Source organism: Cyprinodon variegatus, unplaced genomic scaffold, assembly GCF_000732505.1.
Source record: "Cyprinodon variegatus isolate N-32 unplaced genomic scaffold, C_variegatus-1.0 Scaffold1833, whole genome shotgun sequence".
Lineage (NCBI taxonomy): Eukaryota > Metazoa > Chordata > Actinopteri > Cyprinodontiformes > Cyprinodontidae > Cyprinodon > Cyprinodon variegatus.
Window position 1 is genome coordinate 20,513 of NW_015152286.1, and position 17,014 is coordinate 37,526.

At 36.7% G+C, this 17,014-nt stretch overlaps 1 protein-coding gene across 4 annotated transcripts in view; it reads right to left on the reverse strand.

The window, feature by feature from the left end:
- The window catches only part of LOC107104654 (roundabout homolog 1-like), a 29,928-nt gene extending 18,012 nt beyond the window's left edge, over window positions 1-11,916 (reverse strand). The window contains exons 1-7 of one of the 4 annotated variants that reach the window (XM_015404700.1): window positions 11,761-11,916; window positions 8,168-8,288; window positions 5,042-5,180; window positions 4,825-4,952; window positions 1,639-1,647; window positions 1,263-1,387; window positions 985-1,156 (exon numbers count right to left, since the gene is read on the reverse strand). In XM_015404700.1, the coding sequence (XP_015260186.1) occupies window positions 985-1,156; window positions 1,263-1,387; window positions 1,639-1,647; window positions 4,825-4,952; window positions 5,042-5,180; window positions 8,168-8,288; window positions 11,761-11,880 (814 nt within the window). In that variant the 5' untranslated portion in view covers window positions 11,881-11,916. Of the gene's footprint in view, window positions 1-984; window positions 1,157-1,262; window positions 1,388-1,638; window positions 1,648-4,824; window positions 4,968-5,041; window positions 5,181-8,167; window positions 8,289-11,760 lie in introns of all 4 variants that reach the window. The other 3 variants (XM_015404698.1, XM_015404701.1, XM_015404699.1) reach the window with 3 other exon arrangements.
- Between the last annotated feature and the right edge of the window lie 5,098 nt (window positions 11,917-17,014).

Consider the following 17,014-nt stretch of genomic DNA (forward strand, 5'->3'; position numbering starts at 1 on the left):
TTAATTTTCTCTGTGCAGCCCTATTAATAATGCAGTAGAAAAATCAATTAGCTTATTTCTCTAAGCTATTTCTCATTGGTTATTATCTTCTTGTCATTATCCTGTTTACTCACACTTGTACACCTAACAAGCTGTGAAAAATGCAGGTTTTATAAATGGTTGGTTATCAAGTTTAATAGCCGCATTTTACTACTTTCTCTGTTTAATTATACACAAGTTTCAAAGATGTTTATTTCTTACATGGGAATTTCATAGTTATGACTTCATCTTGTTGACTTCATCTCGTGCTTGTGACAGTGTAATGACAATAAAGAAGGATTCTATTCTATCTTTGTCTGCTAATTAATAACATTTTTTTTATTGTTTAAGGCAGGTTAAAATACTGAGAAAAAAAAATCTGACTTCAAAATGAATTTTCATTTTCAACTAGTAACTCATCCGAAACAAATATTATCTTGCTTTAACCATACACACAGTTCATAGGTCCGACTCTTGATTGAAAGCTGCTGTGGAAAAAAATAATGTTTATAGATAACCAATGGTTTCTACATAGCTCTAGTTTTCTAGATGTTCTGTGCATCACCTTGTTTAGTTCTGGTCCTGAGAACACTGCTTCTAAAGACCCATGGAGTTTAGGTGTATGTTACTTGACATTCTTTCTTCTCTAAGACTATTTATTGCTTTGATGTTCAATTAAAATCATTCTAAAGCCAGGGGCGAACAAGATTATTTAGATTATACTCTGATACCTAAAGCCCAACTACCAAAAATGTGTACATTTTGTTTTCTATGCATATATTACTTTTGCTGAAGTTATCAAGTTAGGAACTTTAAGATTCTTAGAAGTGAGAAACGCTTCACAAAGCATTCTACAATGAGCTCCAGAATAACTTTGATATCTAAAGAAGAAAAAAAGAGCTGTGAACCAAAGTCAGTAGACTGAATCAAAAGTTGTCTCATTTGGCCTCCTTCTCAATTACTCACCGTCTGTAACTTCTAGCAGAGCTTTAGTAATGACACTTCCAGCTATATTGAGAGCCTGGCAGATGTAGAAGCCGGCGTCGGAGCGTTGAACGTCTGTAATGGTTAAACTGCCCATCTGGGAGACAGACAGTCGGCTGAAGGGCTGCGGTGGCTGGTAGGAGAACAGAAGACTCTGGAGAAGAGATGAGAATCACAGTGCAAAGCGTGCTCATTATCTTTATTTACACCGAGAGCTGATTTAGTGGGATGACAGAGCATGGGGGGGGGGTCGGTCTCACCTCACTGCCCTCCCTCTGCCAGAAAATAGCTGGCTGCGGGTTGCCAGTGGCTTCGCACTGGAAGGTGACCGTCCTGCCCACTGACACCACCTGGTTCCTGGGGCGTATGGCGAAGGCAGGGGGCACTATAAAAGAAAGGAGGCTCTAATTAACTGGCAGCCTAACACATGTTGATCATTTTGGGTTTTAAGAAAATCCCAGTATGCATAAAAATTATAAATTATGAAATGTTTTTTTAAAATATATATTTTTTAAAAGCCACAAATCTGCATTTCCCCCCACACATAACATGCATTACATACTGTAATAGTGAATGGCAAAAAAATGACAGGTTCATGAATTCCTGATGGTGGATGAAGGATGGAAGACAACTTACCGGTGTTGACTAAAAGAGAAAGAAGACACAAAGAGCAGTGGAATGAGTGATTATGTTGAAAAAATGAGCTTAGAACCTAAATAAATAAATACAGAAATAACAGTATAGTACTTTCAATGGATGACAATAAACCATCCACCTCCCCACAGACCAAAAAACAATGGTAACTTATTCAAACTAATAGCCTCCTTTGCTTGTTTTCGATTCATGAGGCCCAATTGCTGTACTTTTTTAACATATTTTTTACCTGATTTTTATTTACTTTATTGTTTTTTTTTTTGCCTCCCCTACTTTTTCTTGACTTTGTCATGGTTTGAAACATAATTTCCACCTACACTTAAACAATATACAGTACAGTACTTTTACAGTATAAAGTCCATGGTCACAATGGGACATAATGAGAAAACCCCTAATACATTTTGAATAAAATGTATGAGGGTTTCAATGTGACCAACACAAAATGGTGCATAATTGTGAGGTCAGAAAGAAATATATACATTTTAAAATCGCATTTTAGCTCTAGTTTAAACAGGTTGGATAAGAATTTCTGAGAACATCAGTTTTCAGTTTAATACATTCTTAAATTGATTTCAATCCAGAAACCTAACCTGCAGTTAAAAAAAAAAAAATAATGTGTGCATATAAAAGGCCAGTTCAACTTCATTCAAGGTCCGTATCGCTTTGATCTGTATGTAAAGGTGGTGTTAAAAATGCCCACACTCCTACAGAAAGTGGTGCAGGGCTGTTCAACCCTATCTGAAAATGATTCTGAAATATAAATAGCAAAATTGTTTGGTCTTTACTTAATCTTAAACAAAAACATACAAAATTAGGATAATTTAATATTTCTAAAATTGTGTAGTTTCCTTCTTTTTGTCACAAATACAGTGTATAAGATCCCCTGTCATTTGTAATCTCATTACTTATTTTCAAAGTCAGATTAAAATAATTGATGAAAAGACAACAGTGATTGTACATCTATAATCTGTCAACATTATAAAAAGAAAATACGCTCATCAGCAGCTTTATTGGGTTGCCTTTTCAATTGTTAACACACTGAATCTGTCACAGCAAGCAAGTGCCTTTAGGCAATCTAAAAGTGATGAATATAACTTGGTGAGGTTCAAAGTGAGCAAGCAATGGAAGGAAAAGGGATTTAAAAGACTTTGAATGTGGCATGGTTGCTGGTGCCAGACAGGGTGCTTAGAGTAAACTGCTGATCTTACTGTAGTTTTAATACATATCTATCATTCAGGTTTACAAAGGATTGTCCTAAAACTTTTACATTGTTAATGGTTTTTTGCAACACAATTTTTTTTCGTGTGGTCATCAGAGATCATTGGAGAATAAGCACAATGGTTTTAGCAGATACAGAGGCAATGGAAGCTCAAACCAAAAGTAAAAACAAGATATGCAGAAAAAAGTATCTCAACAACCACAAATGGAGCCTCAAAGTACGCTGGCTGCAGCAACAGGAGACCACACAAGTATCCAATCATTTCAACCAAGAACATTTAAATGAGGCTACAGTTTACACATCCTCACCAAAATTTGAAAATGGCAAATTTGAAAAATGTTGCTTTATATGACAACTCTGTTGATTTTATCAATAGTTAAGGCCACTCAGGATACAGGCTTAGGATTGTAAATGCCACAGTCTAATTGATCATTGCTGCTGATTACATATATGAGTATGTACAGTATATCACAGTGGCGCAGGATGCAAGAGTTTCTCCTGCAACTGGAAAGTTGACAGTTTGAACCCCAGCTCTGATGTTTCACGGTTGTTTTTTGAGCAGAACACTTCACCCTACTGTGTACTGCAGCTTCACTCCTGTCAGTGTGACCAAAGGCCATTACACCTATCATCATCAGTGTGCCTGAAATAGTGTAGTGTAAAGCAATTTGGGGTCCAAAATGTACCTATCATCCAATTGCTACTTCTAAGAGGACAAAGCTTTATATCAATCAGACATGATTTTAGTTTCACTGTGTGCTAATGGCCTGAACAGTGATCAGATATCTCTATCATTAAGAACCTTTAGAATCCAGGAAATTGGAATATGGACCAAAATCTATGAGAAATATATTGACAGCTATGCTGAAAAGACTAGGAGGGCTCTAAAGTTTAAAGGTAGATAATGACAAGTTGGTCTAATGAGGAGGTCAGCGTGAGTAAAATGTTACACATTTGTTGATCTACTTTACTGAGTTTATGTATATTTACATAAGTTGTTAGAAAAAAAACACTACTAACAAGTGCATTTATGGTTGAAAAACACTTTTACTAATGCTGTATACAAAATGTAAAATGCTGGCTGTGGTCATATAATCTCCTAATATATAGATTTAATTAGGTCAATTAGTAAATTACTAATACAACTGGTAACATGGAGCTGTGAGAGTAAAAAAAAAAGTACAGGGATTAGAAGACATATTCACCCTCTCTACAGATAGCTTTCAAATTTAAAATGTCTTATTTTAGCCATGGATTGTTACTATATACAAGTTATTTCTGGCGTTTTTTTCCCATTTTATTATCAATAGATTTGCCTTGCCGTACCATATATTATCAAGACTCTACTGATATGTCACCAGGCTGCATGTCTTCACTTGAACCAAAAATAAATTAAAATCAGTTTTTGTACCCCTTGATGCCTGCTTTTTAAAGGTTTGCAAAGAAAGAGGAAGAAAATGTAATTGGAACCATGCCACTTCCCAGCAAGGAACCTCTGCAACCTTATCTTTAATTAAGTCCTACTAGCCTCAGTATATTTCACCCACAGCGACACAGCAATGTGTTTAATTGAACAAGTCCACAAACTGTCTTACTTCTCATTTTACATATCTAAGGGTGTCACTGAGGAAGAACACCTTGAACAAAATTAATCTGTGTTCTTCAGGTCATGTTGGCTGAAATTCCCTGTAAACAAAATGTTGCAATTTACATTTCATGTTAATAATGTTTGAGAATGTCTGCGTGTCAGTGTTAGATGACCTACAGCCAAGAAGTGAAAGAAGAAAAAAAAACATCTACTTCTCTAAAAATCATCAAAAAATTAGCTAAAGGAAAAGTGAAAATAAACTCTGACTGGAAAGGGATTCTAATGAAAACTGCAGCAATTTTCCACATAGAAAAAATCTTTCAGAAAGGTGTAGGGTATTTCATCTGACAAGTGTACTGACCGTGCACTGTGAGTGTTGCAGATGCTTCAGACTTCCCAACCATATTTTCTGCCATACAAGTATAGGAGCCCTCATCTGAAGAGGCAACTTGGCGAACAACCAGAGTGTGGTCCTCCAGGATTTCAAATCTGTTGGTATGAAGACTTAAGACATTTGACAAAAAGCTGAAACACCATGTTTGCATTGTAATTTACAGTAGAGTGCCTTTGTAAGTTACCTGCCCTTAGGTAGGTCAGAATCATCTTTCCTCCAGCGGACGGTGGGGACAGGGTCTCCTTGAACAATGCAGTGAAACTCCACACTCTCATCCGCCAACAGGACCACATTGCTGGGACGTTTAACGAAGGTTGGTCGCTCTAAGGGTAGAACAAAATGGAGATACAGCTATCGCTTTAATAACAACCTTGGCGGGATGTTTGTTTTGGGGTGAAGATGGTCAACAAATTATATACTAACCAAGAAAAAGGGCTCACCAAAAAGGGTGGAAATTCAGCCCACTGAGACAGAAATGCAATAGAAAATAAAATCTGCATAGAAACACTAAATGTCTGCTTTATTAGATATAACTGTTAAAATACCCATTTACACAATTAGCAAATCCGTCAGTAACATTAAAATAATTCAAACATCCATCCAGACATCTAGATGTGGTCCAAATAAAAGTTCTAACCAAGTGTTAAAATGTGATGGAATGGGAACTTTCAACATGGCAAAAATGACTTCTCTGTTTAAATTTTCATTCACATCCAAGACTCCTCAAGAGAACAGTCGGAAGAAGATAAAAATTCAACTTGAGTTTGGAAATTGGAGCGTTACTGGAAGAATTATGAGTACAACTAATGTGTGCTTATTTAATTAGTGGATATTTTCATTTATACCTATTCTATGTGCAATTGTTATGATGAAAAAGGCTAAATATTTACTGTAATTTCAACTGTGTTATTGCAGTATTTCAATTGGTTTTGGTATGTTCTATATTCTTTATAAGTAATTAGTTGCAGTTCTAGGCCATTCATTTTCTGTTCTGTCATTAGTCAAGTCTCCTGAGCTCCTTAGTCTTGCTCCCCACTCAGCCGCTATTATTCCATTCATTGTACTCACTTCGTTTTCATGTCACTAATCACACCTCCACAGTTCTTATGCTCCCTAATGTCTTGGCTTATTACTGGATTCTAATATTTCACCCTTGCCTTTGTCTGTTGTTAGTACCTTGTTTTTCATTGTCAAACCCCCTCCAACATCCACTGTGCATTTTGTATTGTCCCGTTTCTAACTGGGCCATCAAAAGAAAGTCGTGACAGTATTGTAAAAATTAACAATCTCTTTTTATTCGATCAAGTCTCTAAGGTGCTAAAGCAAGAAAATTAGGCAAAATTTAACAAAGGCTTACTACAATTGCACTGCAAAACATCGGAATAACAGGTCAAATTAGTTTAGACATCAAAACATCGGTGAACTACATACAGTAGAAGCAAGGATTCATCCTGTCATTAATAAACTGTCCCCAGGGACGCTGCTAGTGAACATAGTGTGAAATATATTTTCTTGGCACACTTTGAGCCCCTCTTTGGCAGCTGAGCATTGTTAAGTATCACAGCCCACCTGGTTATTTTTGCTGACTATTTGAATCCCCTAATACCTACATTTCTAGTCAATACTTATAGCAGGATAATAAAACAGTTGTTGACAAAGTTACTTAAGCAGGTTTTAGAGAAACACAAAATATCAATTGTCACTGATGGCATGCTTAATCACTACATCATGTTCCAATTAGGCTCTTTGGTGGGGCTTCTACCATTCTCCTACATAAACACACAGCAATGTCACAGCTTGTTCACAAATTTTCATTGCTTTTTACTTTTTCAGTAACTCTACAGTCTTCTAGTTTTACCACTATATGTTGTAAATTGAACTTCCCTCATAAAGCTTTAGTTTAAACAAGCAACATTCCCCTGTAAGTATAAACAGGTTGTACTATTCATCAGATGATCGCAAATCTTACAAATAGAATTTCAACTCTTCACAAAAAATGCAGCAGCATAGCAGACACTAAATGTCTAGTTTATTCATATTGGCTCATAAAGCTCTAGAATCAGGTATTTAAATGAGCAAAATTTAAATTCAAATTCATGAATTGGATCAGAATAAATAAATAAACTTGAAAATGAAACTATATGTGTTGTTGAAAGAAAAAAGTCTGTTAAATGAGATAAACTGATATTAAAGTTATTCTACAAAGCACTATATCCACAGGGAAGCTTGGTAAAAATGTTCAAGCCTTGTCGTTCTTTAGAGGTGAAAACCTCACCAAAATGTACTTTGCCTCGATCAAGCTGAGTTGGCTCTTCATTATTTAAAGACATGCTGCAGCCCCTTGGTTTGGATCGATACAGAGCAGAATCCACTGATAATGAGCTTAAAATACACTTATAGCTTTCAAGTACTCGAAGACCAAGGAACAAAGACTGCTGATTGTCAGACAATGACTATAACTAATTAATAGAATGTTTTTCCTTCAGTCTCTTATATTTTTACTTTATATAAATATTAATAATAAAAAAACAGCAAATCATCAAGATTTCAACACTTGAGGGATCTATTCATTTTACATGCAGGCTTACACAAAACATCCTCCTTATATGCCATGAAAAGCTAAATGTAATCAAGCTCAATAAACTAATCGTAAATAATAGAAAACAAACCTTTATTGTTAATCAGTGGGGAAATTCAAGTCACTTTTATTTTTTAAAAATAGCAAAGGAAAGGCCATTCAAAGAAACACCAGCCTATTCATATGTCTGTATATTTATGTATACAGTATATGTGCTTACATCAGGTATATGCTTTCATGCATCTGTTTGGCAAGACTACATTTACCATAGAGAGCACTGCAGTACTATACTCACTACAGTGTTACATCTGCAGCCCTAAACCAAGGTCATCTAACAATTTAGGGCTGATAAGAGCTCTTCTGAGAGGGAAAGTGTTAGTAAAATATGGGGTAGAGAGACTGAGAATGGCGGGTCTATTCAGGAATTAGAGCATGCAGAGGGTGTCAGAAGCAGAGCTCCATGGGGAGCTCTTAGTCTGATAGGTTGTAACATTGGATAAGCTGGAACCAGACGTTCAGCACTTGTCTTGTGGGTAGACCTCTCCAAAACTGCCAGACTGAGATGGCTAAGTGTCGTAATCAGCATAATTAATGGGTTATTACTATACCCCAGTGACAACAGTTTCATATAATGTGGCCTGGCAAATCAAACCATGGGAGCTGTGAGGGGAATCGGACTAAGTGAAGCAGTTAAAACACGCTATCATGGAATAACAAAGGGATAAATATTACCTAGCACTGTGAGTACTGCAATTTCACTCTCCCTCTCCCCCACCATGTTAGTGGCAACACAAATGTATTTTCCCACGTCGCTTTTCCTGGTGTTGGTGATCATAAGCTTGCCACTCCGGATCTACAAGAGAGAAGCAGAAAACAATGTTTGCACAGTTGTATTTGCGTATAATCTAAGCGTGCACCGTGTTTGTGGATGCAGCATGTTTATAATGCCGGTAATAATCAGGTCTGCAAATTAAATTTTATGCTAAAATCTGCGGCATGCCATCTCATTGTGATGCCATGTTTACTTTAATGTAAGATGGCACCTGCATACAGACTCATCTTCACCCATCTTCCCTTTGAAAAATAACTTTTTAAGCATTGATAGCATGACAGCATGAAGAAAATCTGCACTGCCTTTCAAGCCCCACGGAAGGTCACCTATTATAAAATTACATAATTCATACCTAGCACTGCACAAGAACCCTGGGAACAAAGATGGGGCCTCTTTGTAGAGATGTTTCTTAGATGTTCTGTCAGCCTGCTTTGCCTTTCCCAAACTTTTTACCCTTTCTTTGTGCATATCAGTGCACACACACACACACACACACACAATCCTTTTCCTTTCACACAAAAAGAGGCTGAAGATATGTGCACTCTGCCATGTGGTTTTCAGTTATTTTCAATACACTCCCACTGATGTCTTTATGGTGTTTTAAATATGAGCTGCTGCACTGATAGCCGGCATCTAGCCAGTGTTAGAGGTGATATGACAGGAGCATTGAGTATATACTGGAGATTGGAAACACGCTGATCTTAAGACCTCAAAACAAAGGTGTGATCCGGTTTTCCATCCAGTCTTCTAAAACCTTCTCAAAGAAGTCAGCTTTAATTCTACTTCATGTAAGGTTATGATGCTTTTAAGACTGACTCTTTTCCACCTGCATTCAGTTTTGGAATCAAACTATTTATATCTGCCTGCTAGAAATGCACACAGCATATAGCAGCTTTGCCATTGGTTTGCAAGACAGCAGGGAGGCCGATGCAGTCTATAGGGTTAGATCCAAAAAGCATACAATATATACAGGTACAAGGCAGCACCTGGACCTGGGTGCTTTGAATCCACCACCTAGTAGAGAGAATAGACCATTAAATTGGTGCTGCAGGGATGAAACCAGCAGCCTCTATTATCATTCTTCTCTACATTTATAAAACTTTAACAAATATGTTGTTAATGCCCTCTACTGAAGCATTTCTTCAAAAAATACATACAATTTATGTTTCTAGATTGGCAGACAATCTCTAAACGCTTTCCAGTTGTGATAGATGGTTCTATAAATCATTGATTCTGGACAGCTAAATATACATGCTATGCCATGGTGACTCCTGCTCTCTGAAACAGGGGAGGCTCAGTGGTGTTAATTAAATCCAAACGTAACGTATTGCATTAACATATGTTGAAACACATAAAACCCATCACTACCACTGGTGAAAATTACCATTTCGAAGAGTTTTAAAATAATGAACTCCAGAAACCATGGAAAGAGTTTAGCACAAGATCACTGTTCTGACTGAATGACCACTTTTCCCTCTCGGATTGTGAGGAAAACCTCCTCGCTGTCCGGCCACTGTCAGTCAAAATCCTTAATCATGTTTGCGAATCAGCATCGAGCAGCAAGGCTGAAACGTCAACAGGGATTTCTAATAGAGGCTGACCGGCAGCCTCTTGCTGCTCGATAGTGGAGGGGAGATCATGTCCGAGAGCGGGCTCAACAGCTCATTACTGTTCATCATACTCATGAAATAAGGCGTATTTTAGCACATACTTAATGCAGCTAAAAGACTACATTTATGATGTTTGACAAAGCAGATTAAACCAATAATTTAACTAAATTTACAGGGGAGGTTTAGCCTGCCTACACTGAGAAATAGCCACTGATGCCATGGAAAATATTTCAGACTTTCATCTCAGAAAAAATATTGAATGTATTATTTTAATTTCCATACAGTTTCAAGTCTCTTATTTCAAAAGCATATGATCAAATTTAATAGCATTGCCAATTAAAGGTGTCCGAGGAACCAGTATTGCTGTCCATGTTTATCTGCCTTATGTTGCTTACTGAAGTAACTTGTGTTTTGCAAGGTTTCCCTTTTATGTGGCTGCATTTGATCATTGTTGAGTTTCCTCCAAACTTTTTTATTTCTTGAATCATAATAAATCTAATTTGCTTATCTGTATAGCACAAATAAAATAAAAAAATTTGAACAATTATAATCTTAAAGCACCTTGTTTTTGTGCAGCCTTTTATACTGCTAAGGATTTAGTTTGGCTCATAAAAAGTAATTATGCCGGATGCTGATTGATGTTTGTTGTAATTGTGAATCATCTTTAGGAAGCTGTTGTGCTAGTTTTTTGTAGAAACTAAAAGAATAAATTCATAAAACCCATAGGATTTTGTGTCAAAATTCTAAACACTGCTGTAAACCATAACCCTATATTCAAATTCCCGATATTAACCAAAATCCCAGGATTACATTGGAAGCCCTCCATGAATGTTGCATGCTGCACTTTGGTTTCCATGCAGTTCGAAATGTCTTTGAGTGAGCACTACTTGCAAAGACCAATTTCCAAACAGAAAAAGATGATTATGGAGGACAGAGACAGGCACGTGGAGAGTACAAAGCCAAAGGCAGCCTTTGTATATCCCTCTGTGAAGCCTCCCCCCACCTGCTCTGATCTAGTCCTCTTCTTAAATCAGAGGTAGCTGCTCTGTCCATCACAGTTCCCCAGAGTGCCTCTAACTGTCACTCCGCACTAACACGAGCTTTGAGTCTTTTCCTGCTTGTCCCTAGGAGCATTTCTATTCGTATAAACAAATCAAAGGCAAGCCTGTGCACGGAGTCAGACAGATGCTGAAATAAATCATATGCTCTTATATGATATGAAATGAATAAAAAGCAGGTTGTTGCTTGCTGTAGGTAATGCCAAACTTTTGGGAGGTTTTTGTGTATTTCGCTGGGTGTGGTTATTTTTCTAGATATTAAGGGTTTATTAAGTACATTTTTTTTCTTTATAGGGCTCCAGTAACATGATTGCATATTGTGTGATGACATTGATCTTCCCTTAAGCTGTAAGTTTATAAGAAACAAGTTTTAATCTAGAAAATAAAAAAACTTACCACCATATTTATAACTTAAATTAAAAGGAGTTCTACTGTAGATTATACAAAAAAAAAATCTTTTTTAGTTTAAACATATATATATTAATAGTGTGATTATCATATCAAGATTCAAAGGTTATTTGAAGTATTTACTTTTAGAAGTAATAATCAATTAGGAAATAACAAACATTTAATGGGCCCTAAGCATTATGAACAACCACCATGCTTGACAGTTATTTCAGGGTTTTCAGGTCAAAACCTCAACCAGAAATCTCCAAAGAATTCTTCAAGGACTGTACTAAACTTTGGAAATTATTTACAAAAGGATAGGCTACAGTAAGTAATGGGAATACTTTCATCAAGTAATGTCAAGAGGCAACCTAAACCCCTAAACCAGCCATGTTCAGAGGATCATGTCACAATTATGGGTTGAGTAAAGTATATTACTGTGATGCGTTCATCTCTGTCATCCAAGTTGGCGCCATCTCTCCTCCAAGAGATTGTGGGCTCTGGGTGTCCACGGGGAGGCTGGCACTCGAGCACCGCAGGTTCGCCAACAGCAACCATGACATCAACAGGGTTCTGTCTAAAATCATCCCGCAAGACTAGGAAAAAACACAGACAAATAGCATTTTAAACAAAGTATAAATAATTCAGGGATTATATAGAATGGGTATTATAGAAAAGCACTATATAATTAAGTTTTTTGTCAGATCACAGGAAATGTTTTGTTTTATTTTTGAATTGTAACATCAGTCAAGCTATATACCCTCTTTATGGTTGCAGCACAAAAAATGTAACAGGGATAAAACTATAGCATCAATTTTCTGAGGACTTTACCCACGTAAATAACTTTGTACTCTGCTGATAGAAAAAAAAAATTCCATTTAATTGCAGCTTGATTATTTATCGCTAGCTTAATCTATTCAATGAAAACACTGCAGAAACACATGTTCACACATTTTACTAATTAAAAGTTAATTAAAATTGTTCCATTCATGCATGCCTTGAATTTCTTCCTCATTGGTCACAGACCAATCATGCCTTTCCTCACTAACTCAGAATTCTTTGTATATGTAATACCTGCTGATTCCAGTTTATAATTTTTGTGCTTATTCAAAGGATTTTAACATATGAAAACATGTCCAGCCATTTTAATTTCAACAGGAAATAAAGGCATTACAAATTCTTCCAATTTACACCTCAAAACATTTATTCCATTTATTATTATTATTATTATTTCTTTATTCACTGAAAATATATTCTGTAATTTTATAGTTTGAGAATAGTGGGTTTAAAATGAAAAATTCTGGTATTTTACCTACATATAAATATATATAAATCTAAGTTCTTCAAAATGAAAAATGTTAACGCTAATTTTCTGGAGAGTTTATTGGTGCATCCTTACCCCGTTATTTAGAGTTTGGACACTTTTGATACAGTTTTTTCTTTACAAAAGTATAACAGGATGCACTGGAATATAGCTCATGAGAATAATGGGATTCGGACGCTTCCCACTGCAGGCGACTACCACAGCAATTCATCATCTTTCCTCAATGAGTAGCCTGTGTGCTGAGAAAGCAGCCAGTGCTGCAACGGAGATGAGGCGAGCTTCCTTCCTTTCCAAAAGCATGTTATTTTCAGTGGTTACAGGCTGCTCTCATCTTCACCATAAACAGGCACATCAAGGCCTTCACTGTGTGGATTCAAGCCCTGCTCATCTTAAGGAGCGCCAGGTTAGAACGTCATAATTTAATGCAGGGACCATCATTTTCAAACTCTACAGCAGGATTGGAGACACACAGAAAGCTGGGGGTATGGAAACACCTTTTTTTTTCAGTTTTGAGTGGGAAGATTTATTCCTCTGATGAGGTGAACAACATGCTAAAATGTAGACGCCTGTGCATGAGTGACTGGTGCTAAACATTCCCAGTTTTGAATTACAAAGCATGGAGGGGGGGCTTTTATTGTGAGCGAGCTAAAGGGGAGCCAAGAAAGAACAAGCAGAACTGCAGAACCTAGTCAAGTTGAGCTAGGGTGAAAAGACAGGAAACAATGGGGAAAACGCATAATCACTCCCAGATGGTGGCAACCCATTCACCTCTGGCTACAAATTTCAACATAACACGGGGTAGGGATGCATGACGGGTATTGCAGCAATGGGAGAACAACTTAGGCCGACCTTCTAATTGGAATTATAGAATTAAAGCTTCTCAGTCTTACAACGGCCTTCTAACACACTGAAACTCGCTGGACTATCTGTTTGTGTTTGACTGAAAGGCAATGGGAAACAGCTGCTGGACGACCCCCCCTCAACAGCCCCACCTCACCACTGCCAACGCTGCAGTGTTACATGATAAAAGACCCTCCTCGTGGGACCCGGAAACAAGGCTGAAGTTACCTCAGACAGGAAGAAACCGAGACCATCACAATTTTGTGTACAGTGCATATGTGTGTGTTGATTGATTGACTGATACCATCGCATAATTCCAAAAGCAATCAAGTTACACATCTGCTTTTACTATTGTGTGAGGCCCAAATGTTTCTGTCGAATGTGAAAGCTTGGATTAGTTCCTAAGGCTGTTAAAGATCTTTTTTTTTTTTTTTTTTGACGATAGTGCAACACTTAGTGTAAGAAGAGAAGAAAGAAGAGGAACGATTAAAGGCAGTGAGACCTTTGGCCGATTAGTGAGGAATGTTCTTGTGAGTGTGGTCTAGTGGTTCCACGTCATACTAATGTTTTCTAAGCACATTAGATGTACTGTATTAGTGGAAATGTTTATATCCTAGGGATGGAAAAAGCATTTGCTTAATAGGAAATTCTCTGATTTCCAAAAACTAAACTACGCTAAGCCTGTGCATATACTGTTTCAAAGTACTGCCGTTGGGTTTGGGTCCAACCCTACAAATTTTACCCACTTTCTGACTTCATATTCTTCTGTGTTTTTATTTAGCATTTCTAGGAAATAAATCTTATGATTTATTTTATACTTTCATGCAAAAGAGTTTAAAATGTGAAGACTATTCAACTCAATTCTATTTTTTTATTTCCTTATACCCTAAATCTCCATCTCAAATCTTTTTTACATCCGGTCTTTTTTTAAATTTATATGAATTTTTAAATTCTGCTTGTACTTGATAAGTAACACTTATACAAAGCCAGCCTAGCTTGTCTGTTTAGCTGAATCTTTGCCCCTCTTGCTGTCTTCTTTTCTCACTCCATCTCATCCCCCCTCCACAGATGAGAATCTCAAAGCCTACTTCAAAGCTTCCGCCTCTGGCCTCACCAATCTGAATCTGATGTGTCTGACTTGCTGTTAGTCTTCTGCAGCTCAAGCCCCAGCTTTAAAAAGGTCTACTGCAGCCAAGCACCCAGTAATCCTTTCTGCAGTGTCCAGCAGGTCCAAAAAGAAACACAATTATACCCCACAGACAAGGAGTCTAGTGGAGCACTAGCAGATTCTTCTCTCACACCATCAATATAGCAGACAGGCAAGGGAATAAGTGTCCACTCTGTTCACTCCCTGCAGAAACTTGTTTATCTTGACAGCCTTAATTTACCCAAGGTTTTAAAGCCTTGTTCACCTTTCAAAAATCTGTTATCGTTGAATCATCTGCACATGGTTTGGTCCCGTATATAATCCCCCTCTTTTCCAACTCTAGATTAGCATTACTCTAATGTAATGGGAATGTTGAAAGTTGCTGTTAAATATACCAGAATCAGGACCCAGCTGTGCAGGCTTTTATCCACTCCACAGTATAGCATCAACATACAATAAAAGGCAGGCTTTATCTTCTCTCATGCTTTCCTCTTTGAAACAAAGAGAAGAGAACTTGCTATGAATTTCAAAATATTAGAATGAAAAACAACAATAGTAACTCTCTTTTTGTAGCACAATTAACAAAACAATGGCTTTTACTGATGTAAACAACACATTTAGCAATATAAAGTTACAGATTAATGTTATATTCTTTGAAATTATGTTTGAACAAAAGAAGCATTGCTGTTTCTGTTGTTTATAAGAAAAACATTTTGTTTGTAAAAACTAGGGGAGCCTGAATTAGATTAACATACTTTATAATAGAACAAGCTTTTAGTGGATAGTTAAACTTGAAGGGAAGTTCTACGGACATTAGGCCCATTTTCTTTATAGGAAAGATTATAACAGGTCAGGCTCTAATATCTATCAATATTTGTGCGTTTACTGATATGTTTCATATAAAAAAAATGAAAAAGATGTTTGTTTGAAAATTAAACAGGATCATGGAGGACAAGAATATTAAAAGGTTCCCCCATAATTCAGGAATTTCATTTTGATGATGCAACATTAACTTTTCCAACAACTGGTCCACTGATAAACCATTTTTCATTCCAGACATGATGGTAGTTTCATCCCTTATGGTTCTGTTGTGTTAATAGTAATGACAGGTAGAAAGCTTAAAGTGGATGTTTGTTCAACTTTAAGTTTGTAACTTAGGTAGTTATGGTGAATCTGAGGATTCCATGTTGGAGACAAAGCTAGCACGATGCAGAAGTTGCCTTGGCAAGATGAAATGAATCATTTGAAGCATTATGCAAACCTGGAAAGGCAGAAGAATACATTAAAACTAAACAACCCCCTAAAACAACCATGCCTGGTGTACAACAAGGTAGTGGCTTCATCATGCTGGGGGATATTTTCATTTATCAGGGACACGGAAGCTGCTCGGTTGAGAGGTTAAACTTTATGCAGGACAAAAACCATGAAGACAGAACTGTAATAAAATATTTAAGACCAAAGCCTATTCCTGTTTGAGAACGGTCCAGTGATTACCTGGTCAAAAATATAAATTAGAATCTCTGTCAAGATTTTAGATTGAATGTTTTAGAAAAAAACTTCATACAGTTTGTTCGACCTTCAGCTTTTTTACTAAGTACTGGTAAAATCTGTCTTATATATGCAAACTGAGTCGAGATGTATCTCATAAGACTTACATTCATAACTGCAATATATGTTTTTTTTCAAGATGCTTACTCAGGGTGCTAAATTCAAAGGGATATGGGATTTACTTAATGGGCTTGAAAACGTAAAAGCAGATACTGGCACTGTCATTGGGTACAAATGTAAAATCATCATGTACAATAAATATTCACACAGATAAAAGAACACCATTGCTGAATTTATTTTAAATGTTTAATAAAATAAATTTGTTTAAACAAAACTCCAAATGCTCTCTGGAGCTGCCATGCCAAGCCAACTGTATTTGTAAAGCACTTACAAAAAACATGCACTCATCGAAAGGCTGAACAAAAACAATGATTAGAATAAATGAATAAAACATTAGATATTAAAATACATTAAGTAATTAACAGAAAGCAAAATCCATGTAAAAGCAGCAATAGGAGCATCTACCACAGCAGAAAGACAACAGATGTCTAAATAACAGTTTATATATTTTTTAAAAGCCAGAGAGAAGAGAATTACATGAAGAAAATGGAAGTAAAGTAATTTGCAAAAAGTCCCTGAATTTCTGCCCGTAGAGGAGCGCAGATCCAGTAGATCCGAAAGGTAAGACTAAAAAAAACAAATGTAATTCTAGAATAGAGCAACCAATTCAGAAAATGGGGGTAATACTGTATGCTCTCGCCTCTACACTCACCGGCCACTTTATTAGGTACCCCATGCTAGTAACGGGTTGGACCCCCTTTTGCTTTCAGAAC